At 38.3% G+C, this 19371-nt stretch overlaps 1 protein-coding gene across 2 annotated transcripts in view; it reads right to left on the bottom strand.

The window, feature by feature from the left end:
• PRKG1 (protein kinase cGMP-dependent 1) overlaps positions 1-19371 on the bottom strand; it is an 860670-nt gene that overhangs the window by 730249 nt on the left and 111050 nt on the right. For both annotated transcript variants that reach the window (XM_077821744.1, XM_077821743.1), the window contains exon 2: positions 4326-4492. In XM_077821744.1, coding sequence (XP_077677870.1) covers positions 4326-4492 — 167 coding nt within the window. The remainder of the gene's footprint in view (positions 1-4325; positions 4493-19371) is intronic.

Here is a 19371-nt window from a genome sequence, read left to right on the forward strand (position 1 = left end):
GAAGTATAAGGAAGTGTAACCCATTTTACAGCTTGGGAACTGAGGCACAGACACTCTAAGTGACTTCCCCAAGATTACCCAGGAAGTCTTTAGAAGAGGAGGGACCCAAACCTATGTCTCCCAAGTCCTAGGCTAAAGCCATAGTCAATAGACCATTCTTCGGGAAAGGAATAAAAATCAGTACTTGCATAACAGAAAGATGGGTGGAGGAGTGAGTAATGAGGGAAACAAAAGAACTGTAAGAGCTATAGACTTGGGATTAAGTAAAGTAGAACTCATTTAACTGAAAAAAATTCTCATAATAGGAGCTGTTTAATTCTAGATCAAGTGAACGAAGATGCATGGCACCTTTAAAAAATATTATACATAAATATATATAAAAAGATGGGGGAAGGGAGCAAAGGAATAAAAACAAGAAAATAACCTCTTTGAAACTAAATACCTCTAATTTCAGAGGTAATTCAATCACAACCTGACATGAAGTCAGAGAAAGATCCGTGTCCTTGTGTAATGCCTTCATTCTCCACTTCAGCTGAAACCAAGAAGAAAGATTGGCAAAAAAAAGGCATACAGAGAGAATGTCATAATTCTATGTGTAGAATTTATAGACAAAATTTATCTGAGAGTTAAAAGTGTAAATAATTACACTAGTTAGTAAAAAAAAAATCAAAAAACAGTTTGAAAGGATGTACAGTCAAGGGTCCTGATTGAGCATAGTGTTACTGTATTTTTGTACTAGTGATGAGGGGTTACACTGAAGACAGTATGGTAGAGAGTGATGTGGAAGTAGTAACATTATTTTAGGAGCCTTAAGTGTGATTTTTCACTTTAAATATTTAACTTTTTAATAATGTTCTAATGATGTGTGCTCAATGTATAATTATTTACAACTTGAATTGCCTTAATCAAAGCTGTTCCATAAGAATTGCCTCAATTTTTATATAGACATTTAAAAATTATTTCTTGAATGGTACTACAAGATGTAGCTCTATAGAGATCACTCAGTAGCCCTTATAAGGCAAGGCTGTCTATTGCTCTATGCATCTGTGCAATGGAGAAGGGAGGCATAGAAAGCCCCCATATTCCCCAGCATATGCTACCCACATCACTGGTCAGGGCTTGAGCAGTGGGGAGTGCGTCATAGTCAGTGGAACTGGAGTCAGAGGACCCATATTTGTAGCTGAGGGTGGGGAACGGACAGACTGACTCCCAGTATACCGGCTATCACAGATGGAAAAGTAATCTGATATTGATATAGGGCAATAGCAGATTACTTCCCTGCTGGAGCTAGTGCAGAACCAAGGAGGGAATTGTAACTCAGTCATAAATCCTTCCCTGGGCTGTTCTTGGCAGGTAAAACCACAGAATCTAGGCTAAGGAATTTAGCAGATCTGGAATTACCTTTACAAAGTGTAGAAAACCCCTCGTGGTCAAGCCAGAGTTTAGGAGCTTTATACTCTATCAAGATTCTCAGATCTACAGCGTTCACTCTGGAATTCTGCAAACATACATAGGTTTTTTTTTTTTTTTTAATGTTCATGGAAAGGGAACTGAAGAAAAATTAGGAACTCATACTATGGAGTACAGGGACTTTAACTGTCAAAACTCCACTAGATCCAGTGGAACTAGCATGTTTTATACACCACGGGGCTGGGGATGCCTATGGGCATAGTTTGGGGGGCATTCCCCCCCAGAGGCAACATGTAAGGGGCATGCAGGGTCACATGCCACTGCCTCTCCCCCTCATCCCCATTTCTGCAAGTGCAGAGCTGTCCAGGTGAGGGAGAGAGCCCTTTCAGTTTGCTGACTCTGCAGCTGGAGGCCACCTCCTGGGTCCTAGTGCCAGTCATCCTCCCTTCTATGTGCGCTTGGTATCCTATATGGCCACCATCCTGTTTTCCGTACAACGGTGAGTGCCAGCAGTGGGGCAGGGGTAGTAGAGAAGAGGAGGGAATAGAGGCGTGTGTGGGGTGGTAAATCAGAAACCCAGCATGTGTCCCCCTCAATGGTGGCAGCAGTGGCAGCTGGAGCTCCCCCATCAAGCAGGCTCATCAAACGCACACCCCGACAAGTCCCACTCCCCTGCTCCTGGACCACCCCAACAAGCCTCCCGCACCCAAGTCCCCACCTGACTGAGCCCCACTCAGAGCACCCAGATCCCCCCTGCCAAGCCCAATCCCCCCACAGCCAGACACCCCCCATGAGCCCCAACCATCTTCACCTGGATCCCCCCTGCAGAGTCCCATTGCCCCTGCACCCAGAACCCTCCCCCAACAAGCTCCTGTACGTCCAAATTCCTCACTGAGCTGCCTGCACCCAGATTGCCCCACACCTGGATCCCCCAACATTAAGCTCCTCCACACTTGGATCCTGCTGGGCTGAGCGTGCCTGCCCACACCTGGCACAGAGGGGCAGGACCCCAGGATGTGTCTGGGGCAAGCCTGGCCTTGCCCTGTGTTAGGGAAGGGTGCAGCCTCACCACCAAAGTCTCTGTCCCGGGTGCAGGATCTCCCTTCTCCATTCAGCCAGTGGTCTGTGCTCCCCACTGCCATGGTGAAGACTCCACAGTTAATTTATCAACAAATAGAATTTGCAGAATTTTAAAATATTTTGTGCAGAATTTATTTTTTTGGTGCAGAATTCCCTCACGAGTAAAGAATAGAATCCATGAAAAGAATGTTTTCAATGTGATTTGAGAAAATAGTGTTGATAGTAAACTAATGAAAGATTTTTCCAGTGAAACTAACACTAAAGTCTATAGAAATTCTATAACTCTCATGGAGTAATGTAAGCCCAGGTCTTCCAATGAAGAGTCAAATCCTCTTTAGTACTCCCCAACCAGATTCTAGTGACAAAATGGCAGCCTGAGGAACCCTTTCTTCGCATTCGTCCCTGTAGCTTGGCCCAAAATTCCTCTCCAAGGCACGCAACAGGAACCAACAGAGTCAACATTGGGTCTGTAGTTATTTCCTCTCAGATTTACCAAGGGACGATGCTGCAAAGAATGGCTGTCACCAGCCATGCTCCTTGCATATATTAGCGTTAGCACAGGTTTGGATTTTGAGCATTTTGGAAATCTTTTGTATTGAGAGATGGCATTGAACAATGCATGCAGAAGTCTATGAACCTTAACTTACCACATTACTAAATAAAAAAATAAAAAAAACCCCACATTTGAAACAAGTGTTCTGTTTCAACGTGGTACATTTTAAAGTTAAGTAAAAATGATTATTTCTGACATTTCATACAATCAAACTGATTTTTTTTAAATTACTTGCCTTTTCATATAATATGGGAAAAACTTGTCTAGCGAGCTGGTTTTTTTACTCTCCCATTTACTAATTCACAGTGCAGAATATTGTTCTAATGCATAAAATATATAAATATCAAAAGCTGAAGAAATCAAATCTGTGCCTTGAGAAAGGAGTTGGCCTTAAAAGGATGGAAAAATGAAAGCTGTTTTAGGAAACTGCTGAAGAATTTTGCAACTGGAGAGCATTATTAAGAGTTTGGCAAGAAATTTTGTTTAAAAGCATGGCTTACTGCCTTAAGCATCCTTTTGTTTAAATGAACAATCTAAGTATAGGAAATGAATTCATAGATACATGTTTTCCAGTACATTGTTCAGAGACTTGAACCAGTATGGTACGTACAGTTCAAAACTACGTTCTTCTTCAGTGTTTACCTGGTGTAACAAACTAACATAACTATAAGAGATGTTTCTGACAAGGAATAGGAAAATTATTGTTTCAATGTATATTTATTTTGCTATACCAGCCCGATAGACCATAGTCCAGCTAGTACAGCAACCTGTTTCTGACAGTGGCCAATGCCAGGGGCACCTCTCTCTGAAGCCTCTGGTACTAGCCAGTCTCAGAAACAAGATGCTCCAGGAGGTGGGGAAGTAATAGATTATCACCATTTTACAGTCAGCTCTTCTGAGCCCCAGTCCTGTGCCTTAACTACAAGACCACCCTTCTTTCTTTATGCTCTGAGCTTACATCAAGATCTACCAGCATAAACTCAAACTCAAAGAACTTTACGCAGGTTCAGGTCAGTGCTAGTGGACCTCAATGTAGGGTCAGGGCCTTAGCTCACAATGAATTCTAGTACTAACATTTCAAAAACGAATAGTCCATACAATCAGTCAGTAATCATATCTAAGTCGTATTTCACCTCTTTTTCAAAACACACACACACACACACGCTTTCCCTACAGATAAAAATAGATCTGTGTCAGGAAATATACTTTCAGTCTCGGTGCAGGCTGATAAGATGAAAAGGAAAAATTGAAATGGTCAAAGTGTCAGGGTTACAAACCATACCTTCCATGACATACACCAGTGAACCCACATCTCCTTCTTTGATGATGCAACTGTCTTTGCCATATTCCACTGGATACATACAATCCACAATCTCCTGGATCTGAGATAGTTCTAGATTCTTCATGAAGTCATTGTCAAGGATTGCCTCCTTTATTAGATCCTTGGACCTATGGCAAGAAAGGCAAGATTTATCCACTTGTCTGACAATTTAGTTAATTAACAGTATGTGAAGTTTAGCACATTCACACAGTGTCCTGGTGCGCTGATGGATGTATTTGCTTGTAAAGATTCCAATACTTTCCCAAAAAATCTGAAAGCAAAGTCCATCTGTGAAGAAATGAAAAATACAAAGGGGTACGTGTGCACGTGTTTGTTAACTTGTGAATGCTTATCATAAATAGTACATTAGACATATCAAGTTTTGAAGAGAAGTAGAGTTCGATACTTATAATTTTGTCATCTCTTTTACCTACAGGTTTCATGTTTATACTGATGTCATGAGAATAACGTAACTACTCCAGTATTTATTCTCAATGTACACAAAACAAAAGAGAAATTTAAGATTTTGTGACTTGTAGTTTATTTATATTTGTATAATAATGACAAAAAATAGAGAATACAAAAAGTTGCAATAATGTACATGTTGGGCATTCCTTCTGTAGTATTAAGGATATTCCAAAAGTTCATTAAACACAACATAGAAAACATTATTACAGAAATAAGAATTAATTTATTTGATTATACATTAGTGGTGTCTTTAAGGAATTATTTTATTAGCATGTGCAAAAAATATACAATCGTTCGGGTTTTTTGCACGCAATTGCTTTAGAAGTAGAAGTCAGAGGTTCCCAGCTTAAGTAGCAACTTTTGATAGTGTTAGCAGGAAAGCAGTTTATTGTCAACATAGAGAATATAAAAAGGTATAAATTGTTAACCAGTTATTTTAACATCCTTATTCTTAGAATATTCTGGAATGTATAGCTGAATGTACAGTTTAACCTGTTTTTTCAGAAGTACTTCAGTATCTCTGCCATCACAGAATATATATTTTCTATGACCAACAGAATCGTTTCTAAATATTTTAGAAAGTTTTTACTGAGGTATCATCAACTCCTACTATGTGAAAGATCGTCTCCTATATTGAGTCCTCAGGTGTAACTGTTAAATAGTGTACTATTATTCATGCTCAACATATTTCCCTCAGATTGTCTATCATGTCCATCTTAAGCCATCTGTTAGTACAGAGTAATAAGATCACTACACAATTTAAAAAAAACCTTCTTAAAGGATTTTGTACAAATGAATACCTGAGGACGGTATGTGTACAAACTAGGAATTAACAAAGATAATTTAAAATTAAGGATCATTTGGAAGCAATATCTCTGTTTGATACCTTTGTCTTTAGCATTTGTGGGATCACACACATATACACTTTTACTCTACATGTTGGCTTTATATAAACATTTGATTAGAGTGCAAATGATTTTTACTTTTTAGAGAGTAGACACTAACAAAAACAAAACGGCTACTACATTTACAACAAGCTGGGATTTTAAAAGAGGGAGTATTAATGTTCAGTAAGTCAATCACCACCTGGTATTAGGAAGAGTTATTTTCCCCCAAACCCGCTCCTTATACTAGATTACAAAATATGCCAGGTCTGTGGGGTGAGGAGCGTCCTTTTGTGGACTCAAATAGTGGACCAAATGATCTATTGGCCTGTTCCAGGATAATATAGCTCGTAAGAATTTGAATTTTAAAAATTCACTTCAAAGTCTATCTATCTATAATAAAGAAGATGTAAAAGGTATCTTATTGTATTGAAGCACTTTGACTTGATTAATTTGATTAGTGACTCCTTGGGTCTACTTCTGATTTCATTTACACCAGATGATTACTTGATTTAAATGACAGGTTTCAGAGTAGCAGCCGTGTTAGTCTGTATTCGCAAAAAGAAAAGGAGTACTTGTGGCACCTTAGAGACAAACCAATTTATTTGAGCATAAGCTTTCGTGAGCTACACCTCACTTTTATGCATCCGCTGAAGTGAGCTGTAGCTCACGAAAGCTTACGCTCAAATAAATTGGTTAGTCTCTAAGGTGCCACAAGTACTCCTTTTGATTTAAATGAAGTCTCATGATTTCCCCCAGTGAAACTGACATCAAAATCAGGCCCCACATCTAAAAGGCTTAGATGGTTCATGTCCTGGGTAGTCAGTTTACTTATACAGTACATTACCAGATAGTCTGTCACTACTATATTCGACGTTCAGACAGAAGAGCATATTTTCTGTCAGTGTAAATTGTTATCGTTATACTGAAGTCAATATACTTCAGTGGAGCAATGACAATTGAAACCTGCCAAATGATCTGCCATTCTCAGTTAAATTCATTCTAGTGCTGCAGACCCTCACAAAACTGTATGCAACACTTAAGCTCCACATAAAGTGGAAGCAAGATATGCGGGGAACATGCAGGAATCACACACCCTTGGCATGATGTTAATTTTAACTTCTCAGCAGCTGTTTGTACACCAACATGCTGGTAGTAGCTACAAGAGGATGCTTCGCTGCCACCCAGCTCCTCCCATCCATTCCAACACTGGAATGCGTTACCTAGGGAGGTGGTAGAATCTCCTTCCTTAGAGGTTTTTAAGGTCAGGCTTGACAAAGCCCTGGCTGGGATGATTTAACTGGGAATTGGTCCTGCTTCGAGCAGGGGGTTGGGTCCCTTCCAACCCTGATATTCTATGATTCTATGATCCTCCCTGTTCATGAGGTGGCTGCTTGGTCCTAACGGAGCAGTGTTGTTTCCACCTTTTCCTCCTGCACATTTCCTCAGTGCCTAGTCCGACTATTAAGAGTAGATGTTGTGCGTTTGATCTGGGGAAAGGAGTTTAAGTGGTAGGTAGGACCATGTGTAGAGTCTAAGCACTGGGATGAAGTTTACTATATGAAAGTATAATCTAGCAATATAAAACAAGTTTATTTCAAGACACAACCACATTTTCTTGAACAGGAGCCCAGGTTGTGGCTCTAGAAGTTTAAAACAAAAATGAAATCTAGAAAATACGTACTTAAAAATACACTTGTTTTTCTTGCATTATAGAAATTGTCTTTCAAAATAAGTCTTGTGGATATTACTCCATATAGCATGTGTGTTTCAGGTGTATTGGGAAAACACAGATCAACCTTATGTTAGGCATAGAATTTATTCTTTAATGTCAAATATGGCTTTCAATCTTCTATTTCATTGAAATATTCTAAACAAAATGCTTTACATCAAACACAAACAGCACTGACCTAATTGATGTGTCTAGAGCACAGAAGCCTTTTCAGTATGACTTAGAAAAACAGCTAGACTAGCTTTGTGGAAAACTTTTTACTTTCATGATATCTAATTAAAGTTAAAATGTCATCATTATGATTACTAGGGCAAGCAAATAAAAACAACCCAAACCACACCTATTCTTTTATTGCTTTTGTTCTTGGTAATGAAAGACTATGGAAATTTATAAGGATGAAGAAATGGATATTCAGCTTCCTCCCTCATTGGCTTCTCTATGCTACTACAAGACTGAGCCTTTGTCATGCTCTCAGAAGTACTGTTTTAATACTGTGATTTGCCTAAGTGCTTTCTTGGTGCTTCCTACCCTTCAAAAAAAAAAAAACAACAACACAGATGATGCTCACCACACCAAAGAGTGTTCATTATTTACATTCACAGAGTGCCAACAAGTATAACAGAAACCTCCACGTTAATCGTATCAACTAACATTACATTTACAGACATTTATTTCAGTTTTAATTGTCAAAACAAGACTCTTCTTGATAAAATAAGGTCCAATTCTTTCAAATAGAGAGTGTTCATAATAAATAAGAATAAGAATATCCATCAAGTGACTGTAGGGAATTCAGACACAGAGTGAAAGCCAAATCTGATCAGTTAGGGAGGCAACAGAAAATTATATAAATTATTGCAGACTATGAAAAGTAAAGGTAGGGGGAACACAACTCAGGGGCTCCAGAAGGGGCCTCAGAAAGTCTGAATGATAAAGCAGGCAAAAGGAGCAGAAAAACCATTAGGAATTCTCTTTCGGGGAACAGAAGCCACAGAGCAAGTATGATACAAGTAAACTACAGGAATTGGTAACATTTTCACACAGACTTCCTATCGCCATGTAAGGAAAGCTCAGACATAGTATGTTTACAGCGTATGAAGGTCCTACAAAGGAGCACATGAAGAAGGATTGCAGAAATTAAGGCTACGACCCACTAAATCACTGAGACCGTTTCTCTACCAGTACAGGACACTCTGACCAGACAAAAGATATGCCAAATATTATACTGATAATACTTCATCTGAGCCAAAAGTGAAAAATCATACAAATAAATGTCTCCACAGACTATTGTGGATAATCTTGATTTCAATCACATTTACCCATCAACATATCATTAAAAATGGTCATTTTTAGAAGTAGTCAGCCTTAGACAGACATTTTTAGTAGAAGACAACAACCACAGTGATGAGCACTATTTCAATGTCTGTAAACAGTCTTCCTCTTCATACAGAGAAACCACATATGAATGAATGAATGAATCCCCGAGTGTTTACACAGGTAAGCTTATGCCAGTGTTCACATCCTATCACCACCTTCAAAAAAAATTGCTTGAGCAACGTGAATTCCTTTAATCAATGATTTTTTGCATCCATTTTATAAAATAATGCTCAACTTGAACTAATCCAAAATTAAGTGCAAATATATGGTCATGATTACAGTAAGACTTATTCTGTTGTGCCAAGGGGTGGATATTTGTCAGCCTGGTAATATGCAGAATTACTTGTGTAAGTCCAGTACCATTCCTAGATACTTAACTTTCTCTAGCTTGTCTAATAAACACAGTTTTCATACAATAAAATTAATTTTGGAAGTATTTCAGATTTAAAAAATGTATTTTATATAGGATATTTATCCAAGCATGTGAAATTAATTCATACACAGCATAATGAAACTTATATTTTATCACCCATTATTCCTTAATTTTTAGTTTTATAAAATTGCATCAATCCCTGAACTAAGAAAAGTATGCATCTAAACTTTTTGACGGAGAAGGATAAACAGCCCCAAAGTATGTTCTTTTCAATCAAGAGTAAGTGGTTTAATAATGGACAGTTACTGCATTCTCTTTTTATGTTTGAAGGAGACTCACTATTTCATTTGTATTTTCTGATTCGCTATCCCAATGGAGGCCATCTGTAAGTAAAATAAACCTACAATATTTTTAATGGAGCAGGCTATCTCCAGATGACCCCATTTGAAGAAGAGTTCCCTTTCATGAATATTTATTTAGTATGGAGTTTAATTTTTACGGGACACTCAGACTAGAAAGTAGCACTTATTCATTTTCTTATTACTCTCTAAAGGAAGATACAAGAATAGTTAGGAACCCTGGCAATAAGCAGTCATTGTGTTCTGAGGAAGTTAATGATTAATTATAATGGAGAAACTATCAGGAATAAGAGGGGAAATAATGGCACTCAACAACTCCATGGACTTCAATCTTTTCCAAGTCAATTTTAATACCATCAAGATAATCAATAAGGCAATAGGACAGCCACCAAACTAATTATATTGGGACTGATAGAATTTGAAAAAGAGTATCTTAAACATTTATTTAAATAATTGTGCTATATAAAGGCCCAGATCTTCAGCTGTGACCTCCTCTCAAGAGAAGATTCAACAGTGACTTTAAACCACCTTTCAAGTTACCAATCCTGAGCTGGCTGTGTAACAGTTCTGTACTCAAGTGTGTATGTTTGAGTATCTCTAACTTGTGTTGCTGCCAACAGCTCCAAGGAGCCAATATGGCAGTTGAAGACTGCCAGAACAGACAGAAGATACAGCTACACACCCTACACCAGCAAGTGGAAGACTTGGCTCAGAAGCCACTCCACTAGCTATATGCCAACAGAGCCTCTCTCTACACTGGAGTGATCCACCTATGCCAGGTGTAGAGCTGCTTTTTGGAAGTGGGCACACTTCAGTGCAGAATTTGGCCCAATTAGCGAACAAGCTGTTGATAACACCTGCATAAAATGTGAGAAGTTTCACTAAAATAGGAAGATTTACTATAGTGGGCAATTCAAAATAACATGAAGTACTACACAACCTTAGATTACAAGAGAAATTAATGCTACAGTAATTAGTAATGTACACAGTAATGCACCAAAACCTCATGTGACAGACTGGAGTTAATCTGTCAGTAATTCACATTTTAGAGAAACCAGAATTCATGTTAAGAATATGATCCCAGTCTCTTGAAACACTGGGCTAAAAGCAGGCAATTAGCTGTCTGCTAGAACAACAATTTCAGTGACATACAATAAATACGAGAACAAAGTTTAATTAACATCCCAAAAGGATTTTTCAACATCCGACGATCACTCAAAGGAGAGGAAAGAGAAAATGCAAATGTGGATGGAAAGACCCAGGTCCTGCATAACATCAGGAAAATGTGCATTGGTATAGCTGAACCCACCCCTAGCCCTAATGTGGATGTGCTGCATGGCATGAACTGGAGCATGCTTAATGGAATTTACTCTCTACTTTTTGGTGAAGATTGCACCAGTGAAGTTTACACTGGTGCCAATTTCCCTGATTTAGACAGGCTGCCATTTGTGTGGTTTGTACCTTCAAAAGGGACATTTAGAGAAACAAAGGTGGACCAAGTATATGGGAAGGGAAACAGCACTCTACGCAAGCCAGAACAAATTTAGGAACAGAGATCAGGAACATAACTTGGGGCATCCAGTATAAACATACCAGCTACACCAGAAACACCTGAAGGGAAGCAGCTAGGGGCAAAACTAGAAGGAAATATATCAGGCAGACTGGCTGGCTAAGACGACTAGAGAAAATAAAGTGCCTTTTCAGAAGGTAACATATTTTGTCTTCAGTTCCCCTTAGGTGTAATTGAAGTATCTGATAGAGTTTTTCCAGAGAACCAGAATAGTTTTGTACAAAAGTGATGTTTTAAACTGAACCTCTCTATATACTTAATAAATCTTATTTTTAACTAACTGCTTGACTCTTCAATATGGAAATTTCATGCAGATCATCACAGATGGGAAACAAACTTGCCTGGAGCCTACCCATACAAAAATTCTCAGTTAGTGGCTCCTAGACTAAGTACCACATATAATAGGGAAGGACTTGCAGGGCTTTGGGTTATGAGATACACAATAAATGCTTACTGAGGAGAATGGAGTTCAAGAAGGTAAAAAATAAAATCTTAATGTTGGTGAGGTCTATCTCTTGCAAACTGACCCCTTAGAACCATCAAAAGTATGTCTTTCTTGTGTTATTACATCACTGTGATGGGGGGAAAAAAAACTCCTATGAGCCAAATACAGTTCATTTTATTACATGCAAATAAATCCATTCGGTTTGTTTAAATTTAGGGTTAAATTCTGCCTTTTTGGAATGGTCTCTGAATACCTCCAGATCAGCAGCTAGGACTGCAGTCCTTTCTCACTTGGAGTTCAACAGACTACTGTAAAAGAGACATGCTGTAGGATCAGGCCCTTTTAGAGTGTAAGTCCTGCAGGACTCCAGACTACCACCACAGCATTCTCCTATTTAAATCCATCACACATGATGTTTTAAAATGAGGACATTTTGCTACAAAATTAAAACATGGCAACAGAGATACACATTTCCTATTTACAGTCTGGGAGCAAGTACCAGGAAATGTTGTCTAATCTAGCTTTCCATTAGCTATTCAATGGGACCCAAACTGTCTGTAAAAGTCTCAAAGGCAATTTATGAGAAGTAGAGAAACTTAATTCAAATGATACTTTGAGTTACTTCCTTTTTATAAGGCATTATCCATGCCACGGGCTAATAAACTCCAAGGGAAAAAGCTGGAAAGCGTATTAATTCAGGATGTGATTATTACCAAATTTACAGAGTATTTTCAAGTTACTGTTATAACGCTTGCCTACCTGTGATCCTTTGATTTAAGTCATTCATGACATCTACAAAGCTTTCATCTATCAACCCTTTCCCCATTAAAGTCCTGATTCAGGAAAGCTTTTAACACACATGCTTAAGTCCTTCTCTGTTCAGTACAGTACATTATGTTAAATTTATACTTGCTGTCCTGAAGCAGGGCATACCTACAGAAGAGGATGATTTCTGGTGGTAACTGGCCAAATAGTTTAAAAAAAGTCTTTAAAAAAGTCTTTAAAAATAGTCTTTAAAGAAAAAAAAAAAAAAAACACCACGAACAAAAAGAACCTAAGAATTATCCATTATGTTAAACGAATGCAAAGTTAATTTACCAAAAGGGGAGAAAGAAATAATCAGGAAATATTAAGGTTTTACATGTACAGTACAAAAAGAAAGATGTTTAGAAGGTTCTGGATGCAGAAGTAGCCATTAGGACATAAAAGTAACTTGTTCTTTCATGGGAAGAGTACAGAAGAATCAGATTACCAAACTGATATTCAATCCAGAGAGGGTTGTTGTATACCAGATTACTCATGCATATTGATTCACATATGGTATCTTCTTTTTTGGTTTGTAAATTATATGTTTGCTTATGCAACTAAATTGTGAAAGCTGTAAACTGCTACTCACTCCGAGCAATCAAAGATGCAGAAGTTATGGAGGGATCTACAGTGAAAATGTCTCAATCCATTAACCATATCAAAGTGACCACCACCAGAACAGCAAAAAGTTGAGGGAAACCTGTTTACACACACACACACTTCTGGTGGTTGTACCTAGATCTCGCATGTGTGGTTTGAATCTTCCTATATAAAAGATGCAGGCAGAAGCTTAGACTCCATATGCTTGAGAAGATAGCCTAAAAATCAGAGATCAAACTTATTCCCTTTTTCAGATGTAGTTTTGTACTTGCGGCAATTTTGTTACAGGACATATTATTTGTGGGAGGTTAAATAAAAATATGTTTTCACTATGGGAATTTTGCATTAAGGAGTGGATTAAGGTATATGTGTAGCATATGAGTATTATGGCTTTTTGTTGTACAGGAGCAAAGTGGTTGAAGATTTTAAATCTTTTGGATAGGGAATTCTAGGAAATGTCCTTCTATAAAAAAATCTTAGAGGTAAAATGGAGCAGGCAGAAATCTAGGCCTAGCAATAATCTTTAAATTTTGTTTGTGCTGCTGTATCTCCTTACACGAGGTGGTTGTATTTTATTTGTCTATTTTGGCAATATTTTTCTTGTGTTTTTTCTTAAGAGAATTTTAAATATAATCATTCCTAGGTTTGACAGATATTCTAACCTCATGGATTGGAAACAGAATAAAAGTCGAGTCCAAAGTTGAAGGAAAAATAGACCCCTTTTCCTTTAACATGCATGCATAACACCTGTGAACAACTGATTTTCCATCAAGTGCAGTACAAAACCTGTTTTGTGTTCCTCCCAGCATCTTAACTAAAAAAGAAAATAGAAGCATTGCTCAACAGGAGAATTTGTAAGCCTCATGATCATGTGATTAGAGTGAATTTTTAGAAGTGTTCACTTATGCAAAGTACAACAGTTCACTGGCAAGAAGGGTATTCGACAACACGAAGGGACCACCACTTTTGGACTAGTACACAACTTTTGAAATGGAGTGTTTGGAACTGAAAAAACCTAGACCCTAGAGAAATTAAATGTGGTTTTTGACCTAAATTTTTTTAAAAATGAAACATTTGGTCTTTAAAAAAAAAAACCCACCACACGCACACCACAAACACACCACACCATGAAGAGTATTTGTCACACTTGTTTCTAAAGTTTTATTGTTTACTTCCTTATGAGAAAGAGTTTCCAAATTATAAGCTGTGTTGACTGTGCACCCCAGTGTGAATATCTAAATATGCCATTAATATATTTTACTGCTATTGGCTGAAATTATCTTCTTCATTTAAATTTTTTAAAAAAATATGCAATTCACCTGCAGTTTTGCTCACTATATCATGTTTTAGCTTTCCTCATTAAAGTGCAAGCAAAAATTACATGGAAGAATGTCAATACAATGTCCCAATCACCCAAGCTAAAGTGTACCTTTAGTCTAAAATTTAGTAATGTCTTTCAAAGCCTATCTGTCTAGGCAATAGAAAACCATATTCTTTGTAATTATTTCACTGTAACTATAGGGACATCACACTCACCGACACAAGACTAGAACATGCCTCGCTCTCAAAGATTTGGGGGTCTCTGGGGCAGTGAGTTTCATTTTGAGGAGCAACTCCCAGTGCCTCTGTAATGTCATGAACATGGCACTCCAGTAAATCTTTGTTTAGCTAAAGCAAATAGCTCCACAAAGTAATAGATGCCCAAAGAGTATTTATCATAGGAAAAGACTATAAAAAAATCGGTTATGAAAATAACTTGGTTCAGATGGTTAACTAGGAAACTTGCAAAGTGATTCTGACAGAGGAATGGGTAGCTATCCATAGCTTATATTTCTTTTCGAGGAGGAGGACAAACATTGCTAATAGAGATTTATAATAAAATACACACACCCACACACACACCCCTTCATCCCATTAAGATACAGTGAGTGTGACACCTGTGAGAGACAGTTAACACCTGTGTTTACACACAATTAAATATTTGAAAAATAAATTAGCATCTCTAAAGATCTTCCCGAGTGAGAGGGGAAATTCATTTTTAAAAACACTTATTGTATGTGCACATCTGCCTTCAAAAGGGCTATTTCAGGATAAAATGGAATAGGAAGTCTAGTAATGAATACAACCCTGAATGGATTTGGGGACCACCATTTTAGGGATAATCAACCAGAACAGCTGAGTAAATACCTTTTGTGAAAGATGCCAGATATGATGGTGAATTCTGTAAACTTAAATATCAAATTATCTCTCTTGTCAAGATTTAATCAGGGGAAAGAAGAGCAAGTGCAACAAGATAATGGGCCACAATAACGAAGGTGTGCGTTGATACAAGATCAGTCTCCGAGTTAGAAAAGAAATGAATTGCTGACTGCAATTCTCTGACCAAAGCAGAGCTAAGAAAAGGATGCTGCTTTAGCAAATATATTTTCCTTTATATTCACTTTAATTACGTTTAGTGTACCTATTTTGCTGAGTTTTGCAAAGTATCCAGATTAAGTATGTAAGACTTCTTTTTTTTGTTGGAATTTGATGTTTTCTCTCTACTCTAAGAGAGACAGGCTGTCTCCAAAACAGAAAACAGTCCTCAGGACACCGGGGGGTTGAAGGCCCATCTCAGTGGTCTTAGTCAAAAAGTGCCCCACACTGGGCAACACAGGGCTAATAAATTACTATGGGCTCAGCCAGCCTTAACCCCCCATCCCGGCCAACTTCTGAGAGATGTCAGACCTGGAGAGAGGACCTTAAAACAGCAGTTTGTGTCAGACAAAAAGAGAGAAGACCTTGAATCTTCCTCTCCTAGAAAGAGGGCTGGCTTTAGGCAAGAGCTCCTCAGATGACCACTGTGTGATGGTCCCTCCCTGAAAGAAGGGCAGACTAATACTGACTGATCTTCGAGAAGATTATTTCTTCACAGAAGCCTGTGAGCCTTGTTGGGGCCACAGCTGAAGGCTCTCTGAAAGAGAATTTGTTTTTGCATTTGTTGACAACTATGGAAGGGATTGACTGTGTGGGGCTCACCCTTTTATGACTTTAGTGGAATACCCAGACATTGCAGACCAGAAGCCCATGTGAGTGCAGGGGCCTGCCCCAGAGCCTAGGTGGTGCCCTGGGGAACTAAAAGGAAACACAGCATATCAATGAAAATGCACAGAAATACCTTCCAGATCAACTCACTGTTGGAGGCTAGAACTGGCTTCAGTGAATGAAGTCACAATATGGGGAAAATTCCTTAGCTGGCTATGGCCAGGAAGTTAAATGTTCAAGAACTGGGGCTCTAAAGCAGCTACGTGCAGAATGAGATTCACCTGCTAGTACCTCAAGGGACTAGTGAATGTTTGAGAGCAGAGTTCTATACTGTCTTGTGCTAGGGAACCAACATCAAATAGGAATGCAGTCTATGCAGTCTAATTAGAGACTGGCCTATTCTCCTCTCAATACACATGTATCTTTTACAATGTCAACGGGAGCAATGCACGCATAGCAAGAGGTGACTAGACCAGAGCTGTCCAATTGTCCTACCCCTCTGAGTGCGTTTTCTGAAGACTGACTATATCTGAAACAGAGCTAGGAAATAGAACCGTTTCCAGATTCAGCTCTGACCAAAAAAAAAAGAAAAAAAGAAAATATCAGAGGTGGGGATGTTCAGATCCACCACTGATAGTCTGAATAGCCTCTCTCACCAAAACTGGAAGATATTCTAGATAGAGAGGTTCTGGACTCTTTCTAAATATGATCTAACTATCATGGAGCTTCTGTTGTATAAATTACTCGTAGTTCCTGCTGCTTTATTTAGTAAAAGAAAGCACTCTTGTTAAACAGGAATTTAGGTTTGTTATATTGGCTGAAGACTTTGTAAAATAATCAATGCTCATTAGCTCACAGCTAGACAGATAAATTAATATTGAATGTGTAACTGTTCTGTGTGTGTGTTAGGCTTTTTAAAGACTTGCGGTTTGCCATTTAATAAACTATAAAATCTAACTTCCAATCACCAAGTTCTTAACTGCAATTGCTCAGTAGGTATAATATAGTTTCAATTATTAAAAAATTAGGACTTTTCAAAAACCTAATAATCTGCCTTGAAAACCAGATGCATTAAATTAAGGTCTGTATAACCTACTGTAAATATAGATTGAACCAACTCTTCTGGTCAGCATCCAGTTAATCTCAGATAGCACACTGGATGCCCCATGCTTACTGTCTTTTTTTCTAATTTCACAAATTAGTTAAAATGTATTAACATTAGCCTGCCATAGGAAAGGAATAATGAGGCAGATTGAATAAAATATTTCTTACGATTTACAGGTGACCAAAGTTCAGTATTAAATTATTCTGTCGTTACAGAACACTTTTCTTCCAGTGTGCAGATTAAAACAAGTCTTTTTTTTTAAATGACCCCCTACTCCTACACCTGTTTTGGCAGAAGTTTAAACATACTTTTCTCCTTTTAGGAAGGAACGAACAGTATTTTGCACTTGTAATTGGAAGGAGCTAAAACAGATAACACCTAGTGCCAGCACTACTGTAACAGAAATAAATTGGTGAAAGAACAAATTCATGAGTTTTTGTTCATGAATAAAAACTTTTTTGGGAGAAAAAAAAGCCACACACAGCAAAAGGCTAATTATTGCCATCATTTTGGGACTTTCTGTAGCAGAAATTATGAGGGGTGTCTGTGCATCACAGAAAGAAGAACTTGTAGACTTGGCTTCTCAATACAGCCTAGCTACTCAGTTAAAAGTTTTGCTATGCCATACATCATTTTGACTAAGATTTTAGGTTCTGTGGATGCATTATAACAATTTGCTTGTGTCCTTACTAAATATGATTTTTCAGAGCCAATACTTGCCTTAAATGGCCATGAAAGCTATTTTAAGCTTTACTGTACACATCCCGATTTCAGCTAGAGTGCTAGTAATAACATATGCTCTTAGTCAACCTTATATGAGGAAGCTCTGAACAGACTGCTGCTTTGTCATGCTTGGATGTGAATCAAGCCTCTAACAATGAAAATAAATGTACATAGTGTACTGCTTTTCTCTAACACCTACAGTCAAATCTAGATATTCATTTAATAATTTTGACCGAAGGGATATTATTCTAGACAGATGATAGTAAAAGATAGCATTCAGAACACAAGTGCTGTCTTCTACAGAAGTCTGTTCAGTTAGCAAGCAAGACTAATTGAGTCAGCATCTTGAAATCCTTGAATAAAAAGCACTATGTAGCTGAAACATATTTTTTTCTTCGTTAAATGTGACTAATCAATGGACACTTGTGGGGGTAGGGAGCATGATCCAGGGATCTTTTGGTGCCAACTGGCAGATGGGTGCATAAAGGCTGCAAGACCCAGTGTATCTACATAGTAATTCACCAAAGAGAGTCATGCAAGGTCTCTGCTGATAGCTTGTATCACAGTGGTCTTCATAATTATTGTGAAACGTACGCACAGATAATATGCGAGGAGTTACGTCCATATACACCTAACATTATGTTCTTAATGTCTGGACTTGGAGCTGGTCACCTAATGTGAGAAAAAAAGGCTTCTTTCAAGCAGAAGATATTTGTTTAATCGCTCTGTCTACATGTAAATTGAGTATCATACTTCACAATGTACACCTATTTCCAATCTGAGCAAAATCCTAATCCAGTAATTGCAAAGACTCTGGGGAGATCCTAGAAAGGAAAACACAAGCAGCAGGGCTTATCCTGTTTGCAAGTGAAGACAATGGATTTGTGGACTATACCCATAGAGAAACAAGGTAGAGGAGGTAATATCTTTCATTGGATCAGAACTTCTCTTCATGGAGCTAACACAGCATTCTCCTTCATGTCATAGAATCATAGAATCATAGAATATCAGGGTTGGAAGGGACCCCTGAAGGTCATCTAGTCCAACCCCCTGCTCGAAGCAGGACCAATTCCCAGTTAAATCATCCCAGCCAGGGCTTTGTCAAGCCTGACCTTAAAAACTTCCAAGGAAGGAGATTCCACCACCTCCCTAGGCAACGCATTCCAGTGTTTCACCACCCTCTTAGTGAAAAAGTTTTTCCTAATATCCAATCTAAACCTCCCCCACTGCAACTTGAGGCCATTACTCCTCGTTCTGTCATCTGCTACCATTGAGAACAGTCTAGAGCCATCCTCTTTGGAACCCCCTTTCAGGTAGTTGAAAGCAGCTATCAAATCCCCCCTCATTCTTCTCTTCTGCAGGCTAAACAATCCCAGCTCCCTCAGCCTCTCCTCATAAGTCATGTGTTCTAGACCCCTAATCATTTTTGTTGCCCTTCGCTGGACTCTCTCCAATTTATCCACATCCTTCTTGTAGTGTGGGGCCCAAAACTGGACACAGTACTCCAGATGAGGCCTCACCAATGTCGAATAGAGGGGGATGA

This window comes from Eretmochelys imbricata, chromosome 7, assembly GCF_965152235.1.
Source record: "Eretmochelys imbricata isolate rEreImb1 chromosome 7, rEreImb1.hap1, whole genome shotgun sequence".
Classification (NCBI taxonomy): Eukaryota; Metazoa; Chordata; order Testudines; family Cheloniidae; genus Eretmochelys; species Eretmochelys imbricata.